The 21,902-nt window shown below is 40.7% G+C and overlaps 2 protein-coding genes across 3 annotated transcripts in view; one reads left to right on the plus strand and one right to left on the minus strand.

Moving 5' to 3' along the window:
- Positions 1 to 527: 527 nt before the first annotated feature.
- LOC117264474 (uncharacterized) lies at positions 528 to 4,393 on the minus strand. The gene is made up of 4 exons (XM_033638478.2): positions 4,112 to 4,393; positions 2,009 to 2,458; positions 1,151 to 1,600; positions 528 to 1,008 (listed from the first exon to the last, which is right to left on the minus strand). The coding sequence occupies exons 1-4, from the start codon at positions 4,353 to 4,355 to the stop codon at positions 674 to 676; spliced, it is 1,479 nt and encodes a 492-aa protein (XP_033494369.1). The 5' UTR covers positions 4,356 to 4,393; the 3' UTR covers positions 528 to 673.
- Positions 4,394 to 7,123: 2,730 nt separating this feature from the next.
- The window catches only part of itsn2b (intersectin 2b), a 40,907-nt gene continuing 26,128 nt past the window's right edge, over positions 7,124 to 21,902 (plus strand). For both annotated transcript variants that reach the window (XM_078175995.1, XM_078176000.1), the window contains exons 1-7: positions 7,124 to 7,331; positions 17,899 to 17,972; positions 18,681 to 18,773; positions 19,147 to 19,210; positions 19,940 to 20,115; positions 20,367 to 20,627; positions 21,641 to 21,743. In XM_078175995.1, coding sequence (XP_078032121.1) covers positions 17,966 to 17,972; positions 18,681 to 18,773; positions 19,147 to 19,210; positions 19,940 to 20,115; positions 20,367 to 20,627; positions 21,641 to 21,743 — 704 coding nt within the window. In that variant the 5' untranslated portion in view covers positions 7,124 to 7,331; positions 17,899 to 17,965. The remainder of the gene's footprint in view (positions 7,332 to 17,898; positions 17,973 to 18,680; positions 18,774 to 19,146; positions 19,211 to 19,939; positions 20,116 to 20,366; positions 20,628 to 21,640; positions 21,744 to 21,902) is intronic.

Genomic DNA, 21,902 nt, shown 5'->3' on the forward strand with positions numbered 1-21,902 from the left:
TAAAAATAGAAAATTAGAATAAAGAGGTACATACAAGTATAAAAAAAGTAAAAATATTTATAGCAAAAACATGAACTTAAATGTCCCCAATTAGGGTCCTACAGAACTGAAATGTTAGTGATGTATCAATTCAGTAAAGAGTTGACAGAAACCTAATAATAAACAGTATGTTTTGCCAAACAAAAATTTTGAGAATAATCTAAAAGCAAGAAGTTGCATATTTGAGTGTTAACACAAACTCAGGATCTAGCAGCTAGTCTGATCCTGTCCTGTGAAGTTGCAGAGCGAGAGGCAACACATACAGTTCTATGGCCAGTCTCTGCCTACTGTATCATTTGAAAATTGCTTGTTGCAGCCATTAGTGAATGCAGGGTGAGGTGGGGAAGAGACCTGGATCAAATTTCTATTCATCTGAAGCCAGAGCGATGTCAGGTCATCATACAATGAGACAGGACCAGAGTGGGCAGAGAAGGAAGGAAGAAGCAGTGCAACACAGCTGTGATGAAACCAAAAACAACAGTCTTTGATTGTTTGTAAAAGTATTTTACTAAAAGGGGAGTTGAGATTTTTACCGAGATCACCATGTGTTTAAATTGGTCCCAAAGCATTTATAGAAAATTTGAAAATAGTGATGACAGCAACATGAAGGTTACTTGTAACAGAGTCAGGAGGTTTACTGTCCTTCAGAAAACAAGACGAGTTTTTCTCTTTCCTGCTGAAGCTCTTCCCATTTCTTCTGCAGCTCTGCCTTTTCCTTCTGCACCTCTTCTCTCTGTCTAATCAAATCTTCGGCTTCCTCCAGCTGTGCTTTCCTCAGCGACTCAATCTGCTCCCTCTCTGCAGCCGCCTCCCTGGCATTCACTGCACGCAGCCTCTCAAGCAGCTCCCTCTGATGCTCCAGAGCCCGAGCCTCCTCCCTCTGCGCACCCCTAAGAGCTACTATCAGCTCCCGCTCCCTCCTAAGCACACGCTTTTCTCCTTCAGATGCCTTTGACGCTTTCAACGCAGCTGTAAGAAAAGGGAAAGAGAAGGCCGCGTGTTTAGTCTCGTTACAATCTTGCATACAGTAGAACCACAAAATGAAAAATCTTTTTTGGTAACTTGATATTAATTTACATTAAAGACATAACAGTGAGCTATAAAACCTTACCAGAAAATGGTCTCTGCTTCTCTGTCGCCCTAACAGTCTCTGGTGGTGTTGATGTGACACCGTTAGCATTGACGTCCTGTGATGTACGGGGTGGTGGTGGGTGCTGCCCGCCTGCCATTAGCTGAGAAAAGATCTCAGGGTGTCTCTTTGACATGTGCCGATGCAGGTTGCTGGTGCTGCCACCTTCAAAGCACTTTAACTTCTTCTTGCAAATGCGGCAACGAGCAGCAGCCAAACTGTCCAAGTGCTCGTAGTGCCTCCAAATCAAGCTGCGTTTAGTCCATCTGCGTGTTACAGGGCGGTCATCACTCGCCTCTTCATGTGTTATTTCTTCTGCTGGACTCCCTTGTGTAGCTTCCAGGATGCCATTAATAGCAGAGTTGATACCAGCTTCATTCTCTATGGTGAAGGTGTCACCGTCACCGTCTCCGTCCTCCAGAGTCACTTCCACTAAATAAGAAGAATACAAAAAGTTATAACTTGGGCTGCAACTAACAATTCATTTTGGATTTTTTATATTGCGCTTTTTTTACTGAATAACTGAATAATTGTTCAGTGTATAAAATATCAGAAAAATTGTAAAAATACCCATCAAAAGTTCCCGGAGCCCAATGTGACACCGTCATAGAATTTATTATGATGTAAAAAGAGAGGGAAGCATTTAAGAAGTAAATAATCTTGTTTTATTATTCTTTGATCAGACAGTTCCTGATTGAAATCAAAATTCAGCAGATTCTTTATGTATTTTAGCTTGTATTTTATCTAGGTTTGTCTTTAGAGAACATTTACCAGTTACATGTCTTTGAAAAAGTCAGAGTTATTTACATACATAAAGAGCAGTGAGCTATAAAACCTTACCAGAAAATTGTCTCTGTTTCTCTGTCGCCCTAACAGTCTCTGGTGGTGTCGATGTGTCACCATTAGCATTGAGGTCCTGTGATGTATGGGGTGGTGGTGGGTGCTGCCCGCCTGCCATTAGCTGAGAAAAGATCTCAGGGTGTCTCTTTGACATGTGCCGATGCAGGTTGCTGGTGCTGCCGCCTTCGAAGCACTTTAACTTCTTCATGCAAATGCGGCAACGTGCCGCAGCCAAACTGTCCAAGTGCTCGTAGTGCCTCCAAATCAAGCTGCGTTTAGTCCATCTACGTGCTACAGGGCGGTCATCACTCGCCTCTTCATGTGTTATTTCTTCTGCTGGACTCCCTTGTGCAGCTTCCAGGATGCCATTAATAGCAGAGTTCACACCAGCTTCATTCTCTATGGTGAAGGTGTCACCATCACCGTCTCCGTCCTCCAGAGCCACTTCCACTAAATAAGAGGAATACAAAAAGTTATAACTAGGGCTGCAACTAACAATTCATTTTGGATTTTTTATATTGCGCTTTTTTACTGAATAACTGAATAATTGTTCAGTGTATAAAATATCAGAAAAATTGTAAAAATACCCATCAAAAGTTCCCGGAGCCCAATGTGACACCGTCATAGAATTTATTATGATGTAAAAAGAGAGGAAAGCATTTAAGAAGTAAATATTTGGCTTGATTGTTTGGTAAATGCTGTAAACAATGAATCTATAATCATAATTGTTGGCTGATCTTCTGAGTGTTGATGAACAACAGGTCTTTTTCACAGAGGACATTTTAGTAAGTCATGTTTCAGTAGAAAAAGCACTGGTAGAAGTTAGATAAAACATTAATGATGGCTGGGTTGTTTTAACGTTCTGTATGCAACATTCAGAGAATTAAAGGTCCAGTGTGTAGGATTTAGGAATTGGTATACAATTACAATACATACAATATATACAATATATATATTGTATATAAATATACCAATATACAAGAATTGGTATACAATTGTTCATAACTACGTTTTCACTGATTTAAACTAACCTGAAAATAAGAATTGTTGTGTCATCATTACTCTAGAATGAGCAGTTTACAACTACATACGGAGCAAGTCCTCTTCCACAGTCTGCAATGTTGTTCTACAGTAGCTCAGAGTGGACACATCAAACACTAACCCCTTTTACACTGCCTGTTCAAGGTGGGAATGTCACGTTGTTAGTCTGCCTCGCTGTTCTTTATGAGGTACAAACTTGGAATGCAGGGACAGATTTGTCTCACCTTTAAACCAGCAGTGGAGTTAGTAACAGTGCCAGTCAACATCGGTGTAAAAGGGACAGTCGGCAGGACAGGACCATACACAGGACAGGTGTAATGTTTTAACAACGTGTTATGTGTGCAACCCACTGCCAGAAGAGTTAAAAAGCAGCTGGAAACAGTTAGCAGCTAACTCAAAGTTGAAGAACAATAGCCAAAGATGTCCGCAAATAGGGAAAACAATGAGATCCGGGAGCTCCTCACCCTCACAGCAGAGGATGAGATCAGCCACTACATAACAGGAACAGTAAATGATTGTTATGGCCATGTTACGGCAGTGTTGTTGTTTATACAGCGCTGCCCACATGTATGTTATATGTTACACTAGAGGTGGACACTGTTATGTTACACATCAAGCCTGTCACACCTCTTTTGTTTCTGGGATGCTGGCATGCCATTTTAAATCACACACTGGGGGGAATTATGCCACCGGTGTTTGGTCCTGTGTGAAAAAGGAAAGGCAGCATGAAGACGGGACCTTGTAGCAGTTTTATAGCACAATCTCTGAGTAAAAGCAGCTACACAGGGTCACTTGCTACAGCACACACCTGCTGAAAGGCTCGCTCTCAACTCCACCCTGGCTGACTGTGGGCACCTAGTTCGGCAGCATTGCGCTCACCCTCCAGTCTACCCCCAGGTCAGTACCATTAGCTCTGTTAGCACTGTTGATATTGACTAATGCTGATTCTGGAATTAGCATCGTTAGCTTCTAGCTGTCGCTTTAGCTACCTCCATGTTGAGAACCGTGTACAGACAACTCATACGCTCTGGATTTCACATAAACTCCTTGAAGTCACCATACCCGAGCAGATCTGATCACCCTCTGTCTCCATGTCGCCATGACCGTCGATGGAGGCAGTTTCCTTTAGCAAACCCGTCCTCCTCTTGACGACCTCGGTGGGATGTTTGACACGCAGGTGTCTCAGCAGGTTGGTGGTGGTGCCCTGACCCGGTCTGATCAGAAAGTCCCCGCAGAGCAGACACTGCACCGACTCTGAGTCGATGGTTTTAAAAAAGCCCCAGACAACACTTCTTTTGCGGACCATGTTTACTGTCGACTCAACAACCAAGTGGATGTTTCTTCTTCTCGAGTTTTAATGGCAGCCTGCAAACCAGCCTTTAGGCGCATTACCGCCACCTAGCGGACTGGAGTGTGGAGCAGGAGTTGGCAGGAAAACAAACGAACACACAAACTAAACTCTCTTTCTAATATTACTTTATTTTTAAGTAATCAGTTAAAGGATGGCCTGCTTGTCTTTCTCAGCAAATTACCCGATGTAATATTACGTTTTCATCAATTGGTCCTGATATTAAGTTCCGTCTTTCTGTGTCACACCTGTTTCCCCTCCAAAACCTTTACTTCTTACAATAACACATCTCACATGCTAAAGAGCGTTTACAAGTACAAAACATGCACAAAAGGAACACCTAATAAAGGAAGGAAAAAGTAGAAACAAAAAATACATTTTAGTACTTAAGTTTAACACTAGGAGGGGATAAAGACCTATATGAAAATTCTGAACACAAGCTTTTAGAGTTTATAACTGGAATAACAAATGTTACCTATGGAGGTGAATGTTGGAGATAATAAAGGTAGTTCTTAGACATTAACCCTTGGTGGAGATTTAAACAACATGCAGTCTCCAGGTGACTCCAGACTTTATTGCACCAAATATCGCTGCATAATCCCCAGTTACATATATATCATCATCATCATCCTCAAGCAAAAAATATACATGAAACCCTGTAGTGTACAGTAACAAGACATGAAAATCAGATCAAGACAGTTACTGGTTTATTACAGTTTGTGCATAGTTCTTTGACCTAATTCAGGGTGCTTGCCTATTCTATGGAGTGTTTGATTTAATGCTGCACATCCTATTTCCATACAGGTGATGGCCACCTGTTCCCTTGGGCTCCTGCTCTGTGTTCCACCAACACCTACATGTTTCTGAGTACTGTTAAGATGACTTCCTGTGTCACTTTGGTCCCAATATTCCCACCTGGTTTTGCCCATATGAGGTGGAAAAAGCAAAGTTGAACTTTTCTATAGGCCTATTGCACCACAACAAGAGGCTTTGTGAATACAAATCCAATTAAAACTAGTCTAACTTTGTGTTTGATAAATTCCAAATGAACCGACAAGACAATATTCTAGATTTGTGCTACTTTTCTTTCTTTCTTTCTTTCTTTCTTTCTTTCTTTCTTCTTCTGTAGGCTATCTGTATGTACAACACAGACTAGAAGGTCAAAGTAAACATCACATCATTTTTTCCCAGGTTGTTCTAATCACACTGATGTATGTCCAAGAGTTCGTTTTTCTTTAAAGTTTGGTTTTATTTAGTTATTCAATGCTATTTGAAAAAGGGGCAAAGGGGCATGTAACGTCATGATTAACAGCTGTGTGTGTCAGGTGTGCTCCAAAATGGGTAGGACAGCTCCACATTACGATCGCTACTGCGCAGACTCTGGCACTAAATGACATCACCAGCGCAATATGGCCGCCTCCATATCAGGAATATTTTGGCTTCATTTTTTAATACATTGTTATTATTTTATACTTATGGGTGGGATGAAGGGAAGACTTTTTTATTGCTATTCTGTTGTTAAGGCAGCTGTTTACTTCCTGCCAGTCACTGCATGAACAAAGATGTTTTTTTTTAATTATTGAGTTATTTATCAAGTATGAAACACTTACTGTAATATCAAACTTTCAATACAGGGGAGTGTCAAATTATTAAAGACAACCATTATAATCTGAATGAAAGCTGAAAAAGAAAATAAGACAACATCAGTGATTATTGGAATCTTTCAAAATATGTAAAATCAAGCAGCTTATTTTATCTTATGCATTATTTTCCCAACTTGAATGGTGTTTTCTTTTTATTTTATTTTCTGGGGGTCATGTAGTAAGGGGGTACAAAAAAAGGAGTATCACATAAATGCAAAATAGGCTAATACTCTGTCTGAAATCCTTTAACCTGGATTTGAGTGTGTCACTTATCAAATAAAAATAGAAAAATAAACTGCTGAATTTTACATACATTTTGGCTTGGCACTCTCAAAAGGATAAAACAAAATATCTCATAATTCCCAGCTCCTGTCTCTATTGACAATACTACATTTGGTATGATCTTGAAAAACAAAAATAATTAACTCTGTTGTACTTTGTTGTACTCTCTGTTGTAAACTGATGAATGGAATAAAAGCACAAAAGTTAAATAATATTCAAAAACATTTTCCCAATGTATCAGATAACTGAGATAAATACATATTTCCCCTGTATGCTGTATATATTATCATTAATATTATTACTTTTCCTCCTCTGTTGTTTAATATCACATTTCCATTCAAAACCTACAGTTAAATGCACTGCCCTTGTAATCCTGTTTTGTAAGATGTTTCCATGTTTTGTAGTTCCTTGTACTTGTATAAATGTGCCATACATGTGAATGTATAAATGTGACTGTTGACATACTTGTGCTGTACATTTTCAATAAGATTAATTAAAAATATATGTACATTTCAGAGCAATATCTGAAGGAAATGCAGCAGTAGGCCTATCACACTCAAAGAACAAAACCATCCTGTCTTTTATGCTATGTAGGCTAAGCACTTTGTTTAAAGCATTAAAAATAGATAATGGGCATTAACAAACATTTCAAAGAGAAATACAAAGGGACCTATTTAACGTGGAGAACTTATAAACAGGTCTGTGATCACAGTGTGTGTCTCCTGCCTGTGTCTGTGTCTCCTCCCACTCTGTGGACGGTCAGACGTTAACACCCTCACAGCCACCGATCACTCGCCGTCAGCCATGTTGTTGGTGTGACACACTGAGCTGTCAGCAACAGGTTCTCTCAGTAACAACGCAGCTAAACTTTCACATTTTCCCATCAAAATACAGCTCTCAGTGGATAATAAACCTTCACAGTGTGTGTGGGAGACCGTCCAGGAGTGGTGGATGAAAACTTCAGGACCCTCGGAAGATCGGAAGTTGGTGTTTTTTGGTGGTGAGAGAGGTACGTTGGCGAAACTGCTTAACTAAGCATTAGCGTAACTTTAATATTGTTATGTGCCTGCTTCTATAGGTGACTTTTTAGTTTCACATGGGTATGTACAGCTTCGCCTGTTAATGTTTGTTCAGTTTATCTCATTTTATTCGGGAAAATAAAAGAATAATGTATCTTTGAAGGGGTGATGCTGCTCTGCTGCTGGGATGGGAGTTAACTTGAGGTTAGCTAAGTTAGCTAAGTTATGATTTCATTACATGTTAGGTTTCATCTCCACCTAGTCACAGGGTGGTTATTGTTTCTGATGTGAGGCGGTGTAAAGTTTGTAAAGGCAGATTTGCAGGTCAGTCTCCTAAATTCCTCCCTGTTGAAACGAGTTGAGCAGGTTGCAGGCAGGTGATCAGGGAATGTTACTCTATCAGTTTATCATGCAGACACACAGAGGGAGGCTCAACTCAGTGTGAGGTTGTTCATACACACAATCTGTGGGCCACATTAGAGCAGCAGTGCTCATATAGCTCTTTATTATGAATCTTTGGCCTATTTTTGGTGTCCCATAGTTGGTTTCTTGTTGTGACAGTTGTCTAAGATAACATAATAAGAGCAAACAGTAAGTAAGCATCACTTCCAACATCATTAAAGTGCAGGCCTGCTTCGTAATTAGCAACTTATAGGGTTATACTAATATGTTTATTGATACATCTTATTGCAATGCCACTAGTGGAGTTTACACATCATAAAAATGGAGATTTAGTAGCACCTGGCCTTATTTTCGTTAATTTTTATCAAGTGTACATTTCTGTATTTATCAATGAAGAAGTCTTGTCTTCTTGAAAGTGTTTTAACTTTTAACATGAGTACATGGTAAGGGCACGCAGGGTCTAAGAGCAAACACAGACTGTCCAGAATTGCAATCATGGCGACCAAAATTATTGTAAAAGAGCAAAGACAGCTGCGATGCATGTTAAACATGCAGGTGAAACTACAAGATCCCCTTTTCCCTATCCCCTTTTTAAAGAATTCATAAAATTGCCCTCGGGAGGATGCTATAGAGCTGCTGCAGCAAAAAGTCTTTCACAGCGAATGCAATAACTGTGCTAAATTCATAAACACCATTTGGACTCTAACCATGTCTGTCATTGTTGTCTGTACTGTGCATGTTGTGTTGTTTGTTTGTATGTATGGTGATTACACTGTGATGGGTTTTAGTCAGCTGGTGAAGCTGAAGGCACATTTGCATTTGTGGACAATAACAATTATTATGCAATATTTAGTTTTGCATTAAATCTTAAATACCATGTTGTTTTACTGCACAGGAGACTAATGCTTAAAAATCTATTCTGCAATCTGCATCATCAACATTAGTCAGTGTAATGTTGATGCCCATTCAGTTTTATGGTGAAATTAGGCAGTCATTGCTTGACACTGATGGGGCAACTGAAATAGTGATACAGTAAAGCTTAGGGCCATAGAGCTTTTTCAATATTTTCATAACCATGAAGCAGTTGTATAAAAGTATTTCCTTGCAAAATAAAGCAGGGTGTGAGGTACAGAGAGAATGGGTGGCAGTGGGTAGGGTGATATTTGAGTTTGAAGTGCCTGATGTGATGTTACATGTTGAAGAGTCTATCACAGGATGGCAAGTATCAGCTGTTCAGAAGATTATTCTAGTATAGAAGCCAGCAAACATCCAGTGGTAGTGGTAGTATGTTTGTGTTTGCATGTGCCGTCAGTTTTTAAAGCACTGTGGTTGTGTATCATTGCTTCGACACACACCGTGATACATTCACTGCATGCACATAGCTTGCAACAGAGATTTAAAGCTTGGCAAGCTGCTCTTATACAGTGTCTCTGTCACTGTCCATAATGTAACTGAGTCTTCAGTCACGCCAGCAACAGCAACCTTTACTTCTTCGTAATTGTAACGCTGAGCATGGGTAGTAGTAAAAAATAGTAGTGAAAACAAACTGATCAACCTGGTTTTTAAGTCCATGTTCACAAACTTCTCTTAGGTTGAAGCATCTTCAAGGCAAGACAAATAATGCCTGCCAGCTGAGCTTAACGTCAAACCTTCCCCCCTCAGATGTCAGCGAGGAAACACATGCATAAATACACACAGCACTACAAGAAATATCCTGTTGTAACTCTAGTTCACACTGTAAAGTAACAATTTATCAGAGTACTTTCTCCAGTCCTGTCGTATCTCCTGATATATCATATATACCTGACAAATCAGGGTGAGTCTACAAGAGGGAGAGGCATGCCTTGCCTCTTAAGAAAACAAAACACAGCATTGCAAACATTGTAAATCAAACCCAATCTGAGACACTCCAAAGGGCCCTTGCAGCAGTTTTTGAATGTGTGGATGGTGGCGCTGAAATATCACTTAAACAAACTGAAGAGTTAGCTCTACAGCGGGAAGCTGTCAGAAAGACAGAACAAACAAGGTGGATGAGTGGTAAAGGAGATGGATAGCCAAAGGAGTGAGGATAGTTTTACTGTAAATAGAAACAAACGCACACAAAGGGAGAGAAAGAGTCATCAGGATGGAGTTGATGTCATTGGTGTGAGGTCACTGAGCGAGGCGGCTGAAAATCAATCATTGATTTCATAGAACAACAGACAGTGCTTGTTTCGGGACAGAGTAGTGATGAGGACGGGCCAGGGTCGCACAATTGGTAGGGCACAGATTTCGAGGCGGAGAGGGACAGACACAGACATGCAATGATACATGAAGAGACAGAGAGACAAGGAAAAAGTTCATGTCAGGGAATGAGGAAGAAGATGAGAAAAGATTCATTGTAAAACATCCTTTCCTCAGTCTCATCCATCTCTGTCTGGTTCTTTGTTGTGTTATAATTTCCTCCTGTCAGTGTTAAGAGTCTTCATGGCAGCAAGGTGCTGTATGAAAAGTGCACACTTAACAGAGCATAAGGGACAAACAGACCCAGACTGATACTCCCAGAGTGAGAGAAAGAGAGTCTGACACTCAGGGCTCAAAGCTGCTACTGAAGCAGCTAAGGTCAGTGACAGCCTGGCTATTTATCCAACAGTTTTCAATGTTATGTATATACTACAGAGAGACCTAAATGTCCCAGTCTCTTAGCAGGAACCAAAGCAGAACTGAAGCAGGTGAGGTTTAACCAATATAGCCACGCCATAAATAAAAAGAAACACCACACTCTGAGGAAGTGGGGTGTTTCTTTTACCACTACACTCCAGTCAGGCATGAATTCAGCCCTCAGTGGTTTAATCTGACCTTGAAGAATAGTTAAATGTAATGGTTGTTTAGTCCAAAGAAAATGTGCAAGCTGAAAGAAGTTTGCAAATTTCCATTGGTTTTAATAACAGCCCTGCACTCCAAAGGGACTGCACAGTCTTGCTATGGATCAACAGGCCTTCGACAGAAGACACTTTGACTTGACATAGCAGGAAAACCGCAGGGGTAATTAATAATATAATGGAGCCTGCATTCCATTTAGCTTTACTAGTTTCAGAGCCATGTAACTGTGTATTCTGGCTATGGATGTATAAAGAGAGGTGGGGCCCTGTTCATTCCTGTGAAAGCTGCTCAGTAGCACATGAAGCCAAAACAGCTTGATTTCTGCAGTATGAAATTACCCGGATGTTCTGCATTGTGTTGCCCATAGAGCAAGTGCCCTGGAGACCTAAGGCAGCTGAGTGGCTAACTTCTGGTTTAGCCCTCCGCTAACTTTAATGGGGATAAAATGCAGCTCTTCTAGACTTTTGAAAAGTTATCAGTTCAAATGGATAATTTCCATATAGCGAAACAAGTCATTTCATGGGGGTTGTGACGCTAAAAAAAATGTACCCACTGATCTACAGATGTGTCTTTAACAATGTAAATCTATGGGGAAAAGTCTTTTCGGGTCCAATGGCTTCACTTGGCGACCTGGACATTGTTTTTTCACGTTTTTCCACTATGTATAATTGGCTTCAAAGCCCGGCGCTGTTCCTGGGGTTTCAATTTTGTCTCACTGACAAGTCTTATTGATATACTTTAAGGAAACAGAATCATAATTAACTCCTTTCCTTTCCTGCTATGTCCTGTATTTGCTAGTGTAGGCCTTGACTTTTCTTGTTTGAATCCACAGCAGGAAATTGGCCAGCTGTAAATGTTCCTGTCATGGATGACTGTCTGACATGTACAGTTAAGTTATGCTGCAGTGATCTGCTGCAGTGTGAATGCAACCCCTATACAATATTACAAAACTGGCAAAAAGTTGCGTAAGAAATCTTCCTTTCTTTGTGACTAATAGTTTGTGGGCCATCTGTCTGTGCAGTATCTCCTACAGCTGGTCATGTAGTCTTTTCACCTGTTATGTGCACCTCGACATTTAGGCCCCATTCACGCCTGGTGTTATAATTTGATCCATGTCTGGATACGATGTTTAGATAACAACATCCGATCTGAAATTAATAAGCAGTCTCATTATCTTAATTCTGCCTGTTTGTGATTGGATTCCTAATATGCAGATTAGCCAGGCAGAGCTGGCGCACACTTGTCAACAAACATACCGCGTCTCAGGTCAAGGAAGCGAAGCCATGGACAAGAGTCACATTCATTATTAATGTTCTTTTTGCAAGGGAAGACTTCCTGCTACGACTTGTAGCTTTTCGATAGGCTCTCTTGAGCTTGCAGGAAGAGGCAGAGTTTGGTGACCTTTCAACTTGCTGGGTGGATGTGTTTTTCTTAAGAATGTGGTCAGATTGCATTTACACCTACAGTGCCCTCCAAAAGTATTGGAACAGTGAGTCCAATTCGTTTACTTTTGTTGTAGACTGAAAACATTTGGGTTTGACATCAAAAGATGAATATGAGACAAGAGATCAACATTTCAGCTTTTATTTCCAGGTATTTACATCTGGATCTGATACACAACTTAGAAGATAGCATTATTTGTAATGGAACACAAAATTTTTAGGTGAGCAAAAGTATTGGAACATATAAACTTAAAATAGATTAAAGTGAATGAGACTTAATATTTAGTTGCAAATCCTTTGCTTTCAATGACTGCATCAAGCCTGTGACCCATTGACATCACCAAACTTTTGCATTCTTCTTTTGTGATGCTTTTCCAGGCTTTCACCGCAGCCTCTTTCAGTTGTTGTTTGTTTTGGGGGGTTACTCCCTTGAGTCTCCTCTTCAGCAGGTAAAATGCATGCTCTATTGGGTTTAAGTCTGGAGACTGACTTGGCCAGTCTAAAACCTTCCACTTCTTGCCCCTGATGAACTCCTTTGTTGTTTTGGCAGTGTGTTTTGGGTCGTTATCTTGCTGCATGATGAAGGATCTCCCAATCAGTTTGGTTGCATCTTTCTTTAAATTAGCAGACAAAATGTTTCTGTAGACTTCTGAGTTCATTTTGCTACTGCCATCATGTGTTACATCATCAATGAAGATGAAAGAGCCCGTCCCAGAAGAAGCCATGCCAAGCCCAAGCCATGACATTACCTCCACCATGTTTCACAGATGAGCTTGTATGTTTGGGATCATGAGCAGATCCTTTCTTTCTCCAAACTTTCGCCTTTCCATCACTTTGGAAAAAGTTAATCTTTGTCTCATCAGTCCATAAAACTTTTCCCAGAATTTTTGAGGCTCATCTCTGTACCTTTTGGCAAATTCCAGCCTGGCCTTCCTATTCTTCTTGCTAATGAGTGGTTTGCATCATCTGGTGTAGCCTCTGTACTTTTGTTCATGAAGTCTTCTGCGAACAGTAGATTGTGATACCTTCACTCCTGCCCTCTGGAGGTTGTTGCTGATGTTACTAACAGTTGTTTTAGGGTCTTTCTTTACAGCTCTCACAATGTTTCTGTCATCAACTGCTGATGTTTTCCTTGGTCTACCTGTTCGACGTCTGTTGCTTAGTACACCAGTGTTTTTTTTCTTCTTCAGGACATTCCAAATGGTTGTACTAGCTATGGCCAATGTTTGTGCAATGGCTCTGATTGACTGTCCATCTTCTCTCAGATTCACAATTGCTTCTTTTTCACCCATAGACAGCTCTCTGGTTTTCATGTTGGTTCCACCTCTAAATGCAGTCTGCACAGGCAAAACCTATCGTACCCAATCTGAAACTGAGCTCAGACATCCAGTGCTATTTATTGTTTGAATAATCAATGTAATTGGGAGACACCTGGGCAACAAAACACACCTGTCAGTCACATGTTCCAATACTTTTGCTCTCATGAAAAATGGGTGGGTTCAAACAAAAGGTGCTATCTTCTAAGTTGTGTATCAGATCCAGATGTAAATACCTGGAAATGAAAGCAGAAATGTTCATCTCTTGTCCCATATTCATCTTTTGATGTCAAACCCAAATATTTTCAGTCTACAACAAAAATAAAGGAATTGGCCTCACTGTTCCAATACTTTTGGAGGGCACTGTAGCTGATGTTGAAGACGTGACTGTGGAAGACTTGTTTCATAAACTACAGGTTAGGACCCAATATGAGTCATATGTCTATTTATATATTCAACCATGACAACTGTAAATGGGACTACTGTGTGGGTGTGAACACCAGGATGGGCTTACACAAGCTTAGCATTGGGCCAGACCTTGAAAAGTACTGTAAATTAAATGCAGCATCATGCAAAGGTGTAGCTAGAGCTGGGAGGAAATCAAAGTCTTGCTTCAGTTGCCAGTCTCTAGCCATTACAAGGATGTAGTGTCCACACTATACAGTGTGTTTTGAAAAGCTATTTCTGAGCTTATGAAAATTGCTCAGACTGTTTGACGATCAGGCAAACCCTTATGTAAAAAATGAAAACTTTGTGTAATCTGTAAAGGTATTACTTATGTCCCCTTCTCTATGGTGCCCATTGTAACGCTACCAAAACATAGCATCAGGCCTTCATACATAGACGCCTTCCTGTAGCCTGGAGTCTGTTCTCAAACCTTGTTTTTAGTGGTTTTTAATAGGTCTTGCATTGCAGGTGAAGTACAGCTGAAGTTATTTACTAGGGTAGGTGGAGCCCTCAGGAAGGATTTGCATGAGGAGTGGTCAGTCGTTCAGTCGGTCAGTTGGTCAGGCAGGCATCCAGGCAGGAAAAGTCAGACTCCACTGTCACTCTGGAAAAATTAAACCCTAAAGCTGACAGTTCAATGCTATCTTTCATTTATTCATTATAATTCCTACAGCGTTATATTACCAGAGGTTACACTCCACGACTAGACCTGGAAAAGTCATAGAGTTCACAATCTTGCTTTCCAGGCTTAAAAAAGTCGAAGGAAAATCCTTGAAACTTTTGGAAAAGTCATGGAATCTTGTTGTGTGTAATGGAATTGTTAGAGTAATTTTTGGTGGATAACCTGCCGCATAATGTAAACAAATTTATTTTATGTAGGTGTACGATATAGCTCAAGCATGTGTCAATGTGTGAGTCGTGACGTTTTGTTTACCATCACGTATGATTCTCAATTTTCTCCCCGCAGTCCGTCTTCTCCTCCATGTGTGCCAGCTAGTCGGTACTTTGTTTGAATAGAGTTTTAATCTAATATGTTTGAATAATGTAGGGCAAGGTTGGCAAGAAAAATAATTTTTCAACAGTGTGATTTACCATGTAGGGTCATGAATTGAAAAGTTTCCATACCTATGCACCATTAATACTTTTAAATTGTACCACGCCTTGGGTGCTCATTTGTGTCTCAGAGCACTAATGCCTGTTTTGATAAGCTCTACTACTCCGCGTCCGCAGACTGCCTAATATATTTGAAGTAAAATACACTGTATACTTCCGTTCGTGTTATACATTGCTAATGGCCATGGAAATTCTATTATGGGCCCTTGAAACAGTCGTGGAAAAGTTTTGAAACGTTGTCCACGTTTGGTCTGTGATGACCAGACGTGATGGATGCTTGTGACAAACCACTCAGTTGGTGTTGGTCAGGCTCTATATTTCATGTGATAATGGTTAATGTGGTGCAGAAAATTGGGCCAATATAATGTGCTTAAGTTCAAGACATTTTTTCTGACTAGTTATATAATCCATACTTTACTAAGTGGTGTTATTTCTACTGCAAAAAAATGCAGTCTGACTGTGTCTGTGTAAGGACTGATGCAAACATAACTTCCTGCTGAAAACGGTCACCATATTTCACACTCATATTTCAATATTTGATAAAGTCTGCATATGAAGAACAAGGGCAGAATTAAAGAACATAAGGCAAAAAAACTGAAAGCATGAGGATGACCTACAGGAGCACCTGACGTAGGAGGAGTGAAGGAGAAGGAGAGCGACAGATGGCAGGCAGTAGATTAGCCGTCCCTTGCTGTTCTCTGCCCGTGAGAGCATCGATTAGACCGCATTCACAAAAACCCACACTCTCATTGTTTTTCTCCCCCTCTCATAATCTCTCTCTTCATCTTATTCATGTTCTCTTTCATGTGCTCGTATCAGCGAACAGGTTAGCGATTAGTCATTTAGCTTCCTAAAAAAATCACTCGTCAATCTGTAATTCTTGTACAGCCCAGTCCCAACCCTCGCTTTGACTCCAGCTCATATTTTCTGGGACATCAAAGCTGTCCTTCTGCCAAAATCCATGATCACTTCCTGTCAACTGACGTTGGACAAGGAAATGCTTGTGTCTGTGGGTTACCGGGCAGGAAGTGTTGAGCAGAAAGATTGGAATTTCTCTCCTCCTTTTCCTCCTCCGACTACATCATGTGAGCCTGACTGGCTGATGGCAGAGGGAGATATGGTGGAAGCAGGTGTTCAGCATGCCAGTAATGAAGTGAACGTGAAAGAAGAAACATGATCGTCTGATTCACAGTGTCCCCATTTAAGATGCAGTGAGATAAGTTCACCTACCTATAAATATGCTGGCAAGCCCAGCATGCAGGTTGTAAAATTAACTTTTTTAGTCCACCAGTGAAATGGCTGAGAATGTTCAACATGTTACCAGCCGCTCAGTAGATTACCATTGTTTTTCTTGGCTGATGGGTGAAGCAAATCTACCAGCCACTTTTACCAGTATATGACCAGTGGATGATGCTAATTTTGTACCCTGCTACCATGATAGAAGTTACTAGTCTTTTGTCAACAAGGAACCAATGCATGGTACATTTAGTCTGTCGACATGTACTCTAGTACATATAACATGTTGTTACCTACCACAGGGCTCCTGCCAACAATCCCAGAGAATTGGAGTGGGAATCACCAGAGGCCCCTAGATATGACACACAATACCTGGTGTCCATGTATTGATACAATACATGCAAAATATGGCCATATAATTCTGTGCCAAGCCCTCCCTAGGTCTAATTATTCAAAAATACAAAAATGTAAAGGACAATAACTCTGCAAAGCTCTCTAGCCAGCTCGTAAAATCTTTATTGTAGTAAACTAAAACAAATGGAGACACAGACCACTTCACCCTTGCACTAAATACACATGTAACAGCAGCTGCATTCCCACGCTTGCTTTGCATGTGCTTGACTTAACAAGAGTGGGTGTCAAGCATGATGTAATAGACTCTATGAAGGGTGTAGTCATGGGTGACAGGAAGGCAGGTTGGAAATCATTTAGACGTGTGCTGCTTCGGTGGCATTGTTGGTCAGTCGGTCTGACCACCGCTTAAGTTCAGACTCAGATATCACAGTAACTACTAGGTAGATTGCCATAAAATGTTGTAAGGACATTTTCAGTACCCAGAGGATGAATCTCACGGACTTAAATGATTATCCAACTTTTCATCTAATGCCAACAACTGGCCAAATTTTTCACTTATCTTGTAAAATGTTTAAACATCTACTGGATTGATTGGCACAAAATATTGTGCAGGCATTCATGGTTTCCAGGGGATAAGTTTTAATTCCTTTGGTGATCCTCTGACTTTTCACCTGTTGCCAACATCACGACAAAATGTTTATTTCACAAATATTTTAATTTACGAGTAAATAACTGCAAAACTAAGGGCATTTGAACCAGTCTGAGCTGTGCCATGTGTTTTTTTGGTAATTAGCATGCTAACACACTGAAATGTAATGGTGAATATGGTAAACATTAACATCAACATTTATTAACATCAGCATGTTAGCATTTCCATTGTGAGCCATATTAGCATGCTGACATTAGCATTTAGCTGCATTGAGCTAAAGGATGAACATGAATCAAACCTGGGCAGTAGCATGAAGAACTGATGTTTTCTTAACACCAAGATGTCACAGGTCACTGACACAACCTCAGTCAGCTGCCACCAGAACCTAAATCTGGGCCAACATAGTACTGAACAGGGATTCATATTTTCCAAGACAGTGAGTGTAAATGTTTTCTTCATGAAGGTTTATCAGTCTAGCTTGTGTAGTATTAGTGTTTGGCCACTACGGTGATAAGCGTGGATAGTATTGGAGCATGTCCCAGTAGTTTAAAAGCGTTGGGACGTGGCCAGAGTGCTCCTGACTGAAGAGAACAGGAGGAGCCCTGTTTGACTCTGCTGACTGACCAGAATCTCTCTCTCTCGCTGCCTTTTTTCTCTCCCTCCTCTCTATGACACCACTATCCCATTTTAGTTGCAGTATTGACTGATGACTGGGCTGTGACTGTGTGTTTTGCAGATGGCTGCGAGCAGTAGCTGAGGACGCCGTCGGGAGTTCCCCCTCTCTGCCTCTGCCACCTGCAAATATGAATGGTAAGACCACTGCAGTTTGTGTGTGTGAGCGGGTGGAGGAGGGGGGAGGACCAGAAATGGATGGGAGTGTGCTGTGTGTGTTTTTTTTTTTTTTTTTTTTTTTGGCTCTGCAGATCTGCTGAGGCCAACACAGTGCTGGTTCTAGTAATAATTCCCAGTCCGATGCGTGTGTGTCTCTGCGTATACATTAATCTGAACACACACTGTTGTTATCATTTGTCGTTTACTGTTCGTGTGAGACAGGTTTTAATCGTAATATCTCCACTTGCCCTCTCTCTACCAGTTTACAATATTTAAGTCCTGCCTTTAGTACATTTGTCATGCTCTATGGTCATGAAACTATTTCTTTCCATACTTTCATACCAGCTTTATTCAGGGTGCCAGTCACAGGACTACTGTGTATGTTTTGTTATGATGCAGTGAACTGTCCATTCACTATATCTGCTGACTGACTGTAGAGGAAAAACTGACATGTAGTCAGCCTCAGTGAAAGTGTTGTTCTGTCCTCCTGTCTAAACAAAGTGACACAATAACAGTGTGCTTCATTATCACTTTGTCAATATCAGAGCATTCCCAAATCCTGACAACCACATGGGCTGGTAAATATAAGTAAATATAACTGTAGAAGGGATCAGTGCTCACCAGGCTGACCTATCTAGAAGATAATGGCTAGGTCTTGTGCTTCACACTTCTTCTCTTTCTCTGTAGGTGGTCTAAGTGTTTGGGCGGTCACTCCAGAGGAGAGGGTCAAACATGATCAGAAGTTTGACACCCTCTCCCCATCAATGGGCTATGTCTCAGGTACACACACTGACACAATCATCACCACAGAGATTTTTGGTGCATCATGAACACAGTGATTTCCCTGTCAGTACATTTCACAATGCCATTTCACCAGTACACGTCCTTCTGCCATTAGCTTTACATGTATTAAGCAAGGTGATTTCCTAATACCACATAAATACACAGGCACATGTAAATATAAGTAGTTATGAAGTGCTAACAAATGTTGTTGCCATGCTCAGGTGATTAGACTAATATACACACACACATGTAGGCACGAAAATACAGTAGATAGTGGTGTTTGTATGCAGACACATTTTGAGTTTTGCATGCATTAGAATCTCAATTTTCTTGTGTTTCTTGCCTTTTTCCTCTCTGTCTCTTTCTGTAGGGGAACAGGCGAGGAAGTTTTTCCTCCAGTCAGGGCTGCCTCCTTCAGTTTTGGCTGAGATATGGTGAGAAACACTCTCACTTTCACACTCACATACACTCGGATCTTTTGAGAAGGGCTGAACAATATAACCAATAAGATAATCTAACTGCGACCCAGTATGCGATTTTATTAAGTTCCTCTGTGTTCTTCACTATACACAGGCAATAAATCATTCTATAATCTGACCAACCCAACATTGGATACATTCAACTTATGCTGCTCAAGTTATGATGAAATGAGATTCATTTAATGCATGAATTGATATGAAAAGCATATCTTAATTGAACTATTGAATTGTAAAAACTTTCAACCGCTGTAGAACATAATAACATGTAACGTCAAGCCTTGTGTACAAGTAGTATAAACATCATGACATGAAATATGGAAAAAGAAGGACAAAGCACTGCAAAGCAACAGGCCTGGTGTGAACATTATACATGAAAAATAAATTTGAGTCTAACTGAACTCCAGTCAGTAAGTTGCAGTTTTGTAACTGAAGTGCTTGCTGACCGTGGCTCTGACACTCACCTCGTTGTAAACATGTTTTTTTCCAACTGCAGCTTTTGCAATTTGAAATTTGCATTCTATTACACCACATTGTCATTTTGAACAGGATTAAGCGTTCAGCCCAATTTTTGATTGATTTGTTCTCTAGGAGTTTTCACTGTAATCTATACTTGAAGCACAAGATCTTTACACTCTTTGATGTGTTTGTCTGTCTGTTATCTGTTTGTTTCTGTCTGCCTCTCAGGGCTCTGGCTGACATGAATAAAGATGGGAAGATGGACAGGTTGGAGTTTTCCATCGCTATGAAGCTCATAAAACTGAAACTCCAGGGTACACAGCTTCCCTCAGCACTGCCAATCATCATGAAGCAGCCTCCAGTGCCTGCTCCCAACCTCAGTAATCTCAGTAACCCAGCCTATGGTACAGTATTATTATATACTGTATGTGGATTTTAGAACTGAAATGTGTCTTTTGCTTCAGCTGTCACAGCCTTAAACACAGAAAGAATGTGTAGATTAAAAGATGTAAATGCAATACAGAAGAATTAACAACTATTGCCAAGCTAATGTAAAATATGTCTGACTGATGTTTGTGCATATGCATTTTGACTGCTGTATCATCTAACTGTTACACCTATTGTGTGTGTGTGTGTGTGTGTGTGTGTATCCTAGGTATATCTTCTGTACCTACAATGTCGATGATGCCTGGGACAAACCTTGCCATGTTGACCCCTATGTCCATCTCCATGGCAAACCCTGGACTTGCAACTATGACACCAATGACAGGCCTCACTCCTTTGGTTCCTACAGCAACAGGCATGAGCCCTTTAATGGCCTCCACCTCCTCCAGGCCCCTGATGCCCACCATGGGAAACACCACCCTGCCAAATGGCTCCATTCTCCAACCAATGCCAGCTGGAACTTTGGCCCCTGGTACTCATTTTCATTTTTGTTTTTACTCCTCTGTAGTATCGTGTATCTGTCGCTGTGTCATCAGGAGGGTCTCTTGTATGATTTAAGAAGTATTTCACTTCTGGAAAGATGATCTTTGCAGTAGAGAGACACAAATACCAGATATAATATAGAACAAAGAAACATAGGAAAAGGATTGTGGCATTTACTTAAGAAGTAGAAAACCTACAACTACCAGAATGCACTGCACTGCGCCGCACCGGACCAGTAAACACTCCTGCTGGTGAGTGCCTGTTCAAAAACAATATGGCAGGCAGCTGGTCACAAACAATCTCATGTTACAGTCAAACACTACGCTAAAATATGTTTCTGAAAACATTTAAAGTGAGAAATAAGCAACATAGCAACAGAATTGTGCTTAATATTTGATCAGCACTGCCTAGTTTTACTGTTTCATCGGAGTTTGAGAGAGAGGGGGGGTGATTACAATCTTTAGTTCAAGCAACAGCCCTAGAGCCAGCAAAAATATGCAGCATGACGCCAAATGCATCACTTGCAAATAAGCAGGGAGATCTGGGCGCTGATAAGATGGAGGGCAGGTTAACATAGGTTTTTTACACATACTACCCACAATGTTATGATACAAAGCTAACTGAGAGTTGGCAAAGTAGCCCTTTAAATACACGAATCTGTCCTTTGATTATCACTTTCTCACAGTGTCATGCTCTGAGAGTAAAAATTGTCTATGTTTGCAGCAGAGCACAGATTATAAAATATTTCTGAGGGGAAAAAGAGGGTTCTGCAGAGTCAGATCTCTTTGTCTCATCTCCATACAAACACCTACCCTGTCGTTGGCAAGCTGGGCTGGATGACAGTGTATCACTGACCCACTGTAGGACTCCTAACAAAAGTCTGTGTGTTAGGGTGAACGGCATCAAGATTTTATGGTTAAGGTTGATGGCTACAACATTATCATAGTGATGCAGATAATTATATGGAAGTATTTGATGGATATGTGTGCTGTGTGTTTTCAGGCCTACCTCTCTCTGCATCCCCCTACTCCTCTCCGTTTGGACGCCCCGCTTCTCCTGCTAGTATGAACAAAGCCTCATCACTGCTGGACTTGGGATCTATCAGGTAACAAACGCAAAAAAAAACCACACACACAGAAATTTGGAAGCACTAAGCAGCTTCCCTTTTTGCACAATCAGTGCCTCATTAATCTTGTCCGTCTCTTTGAAGTGTATCAAAAACACATTGGACCTCCTGAAGTTTGGTGCATTCAGCTCGTAGTTT

This window comes from Epinephelus lanceolatus, chromosome 2, assembly GCF_041903045.1.
Source record: "Epinephelus lanceolatus isolate andai-2023 chromosome 2, ASM4190304v1, whole genome shotgun sequence".
NCBI lineage: Eukaryota > Metazoa > Chordata > Actinopteri > Perciformes > Serranidae > Epinephelus > Epinephelus lanceolatus.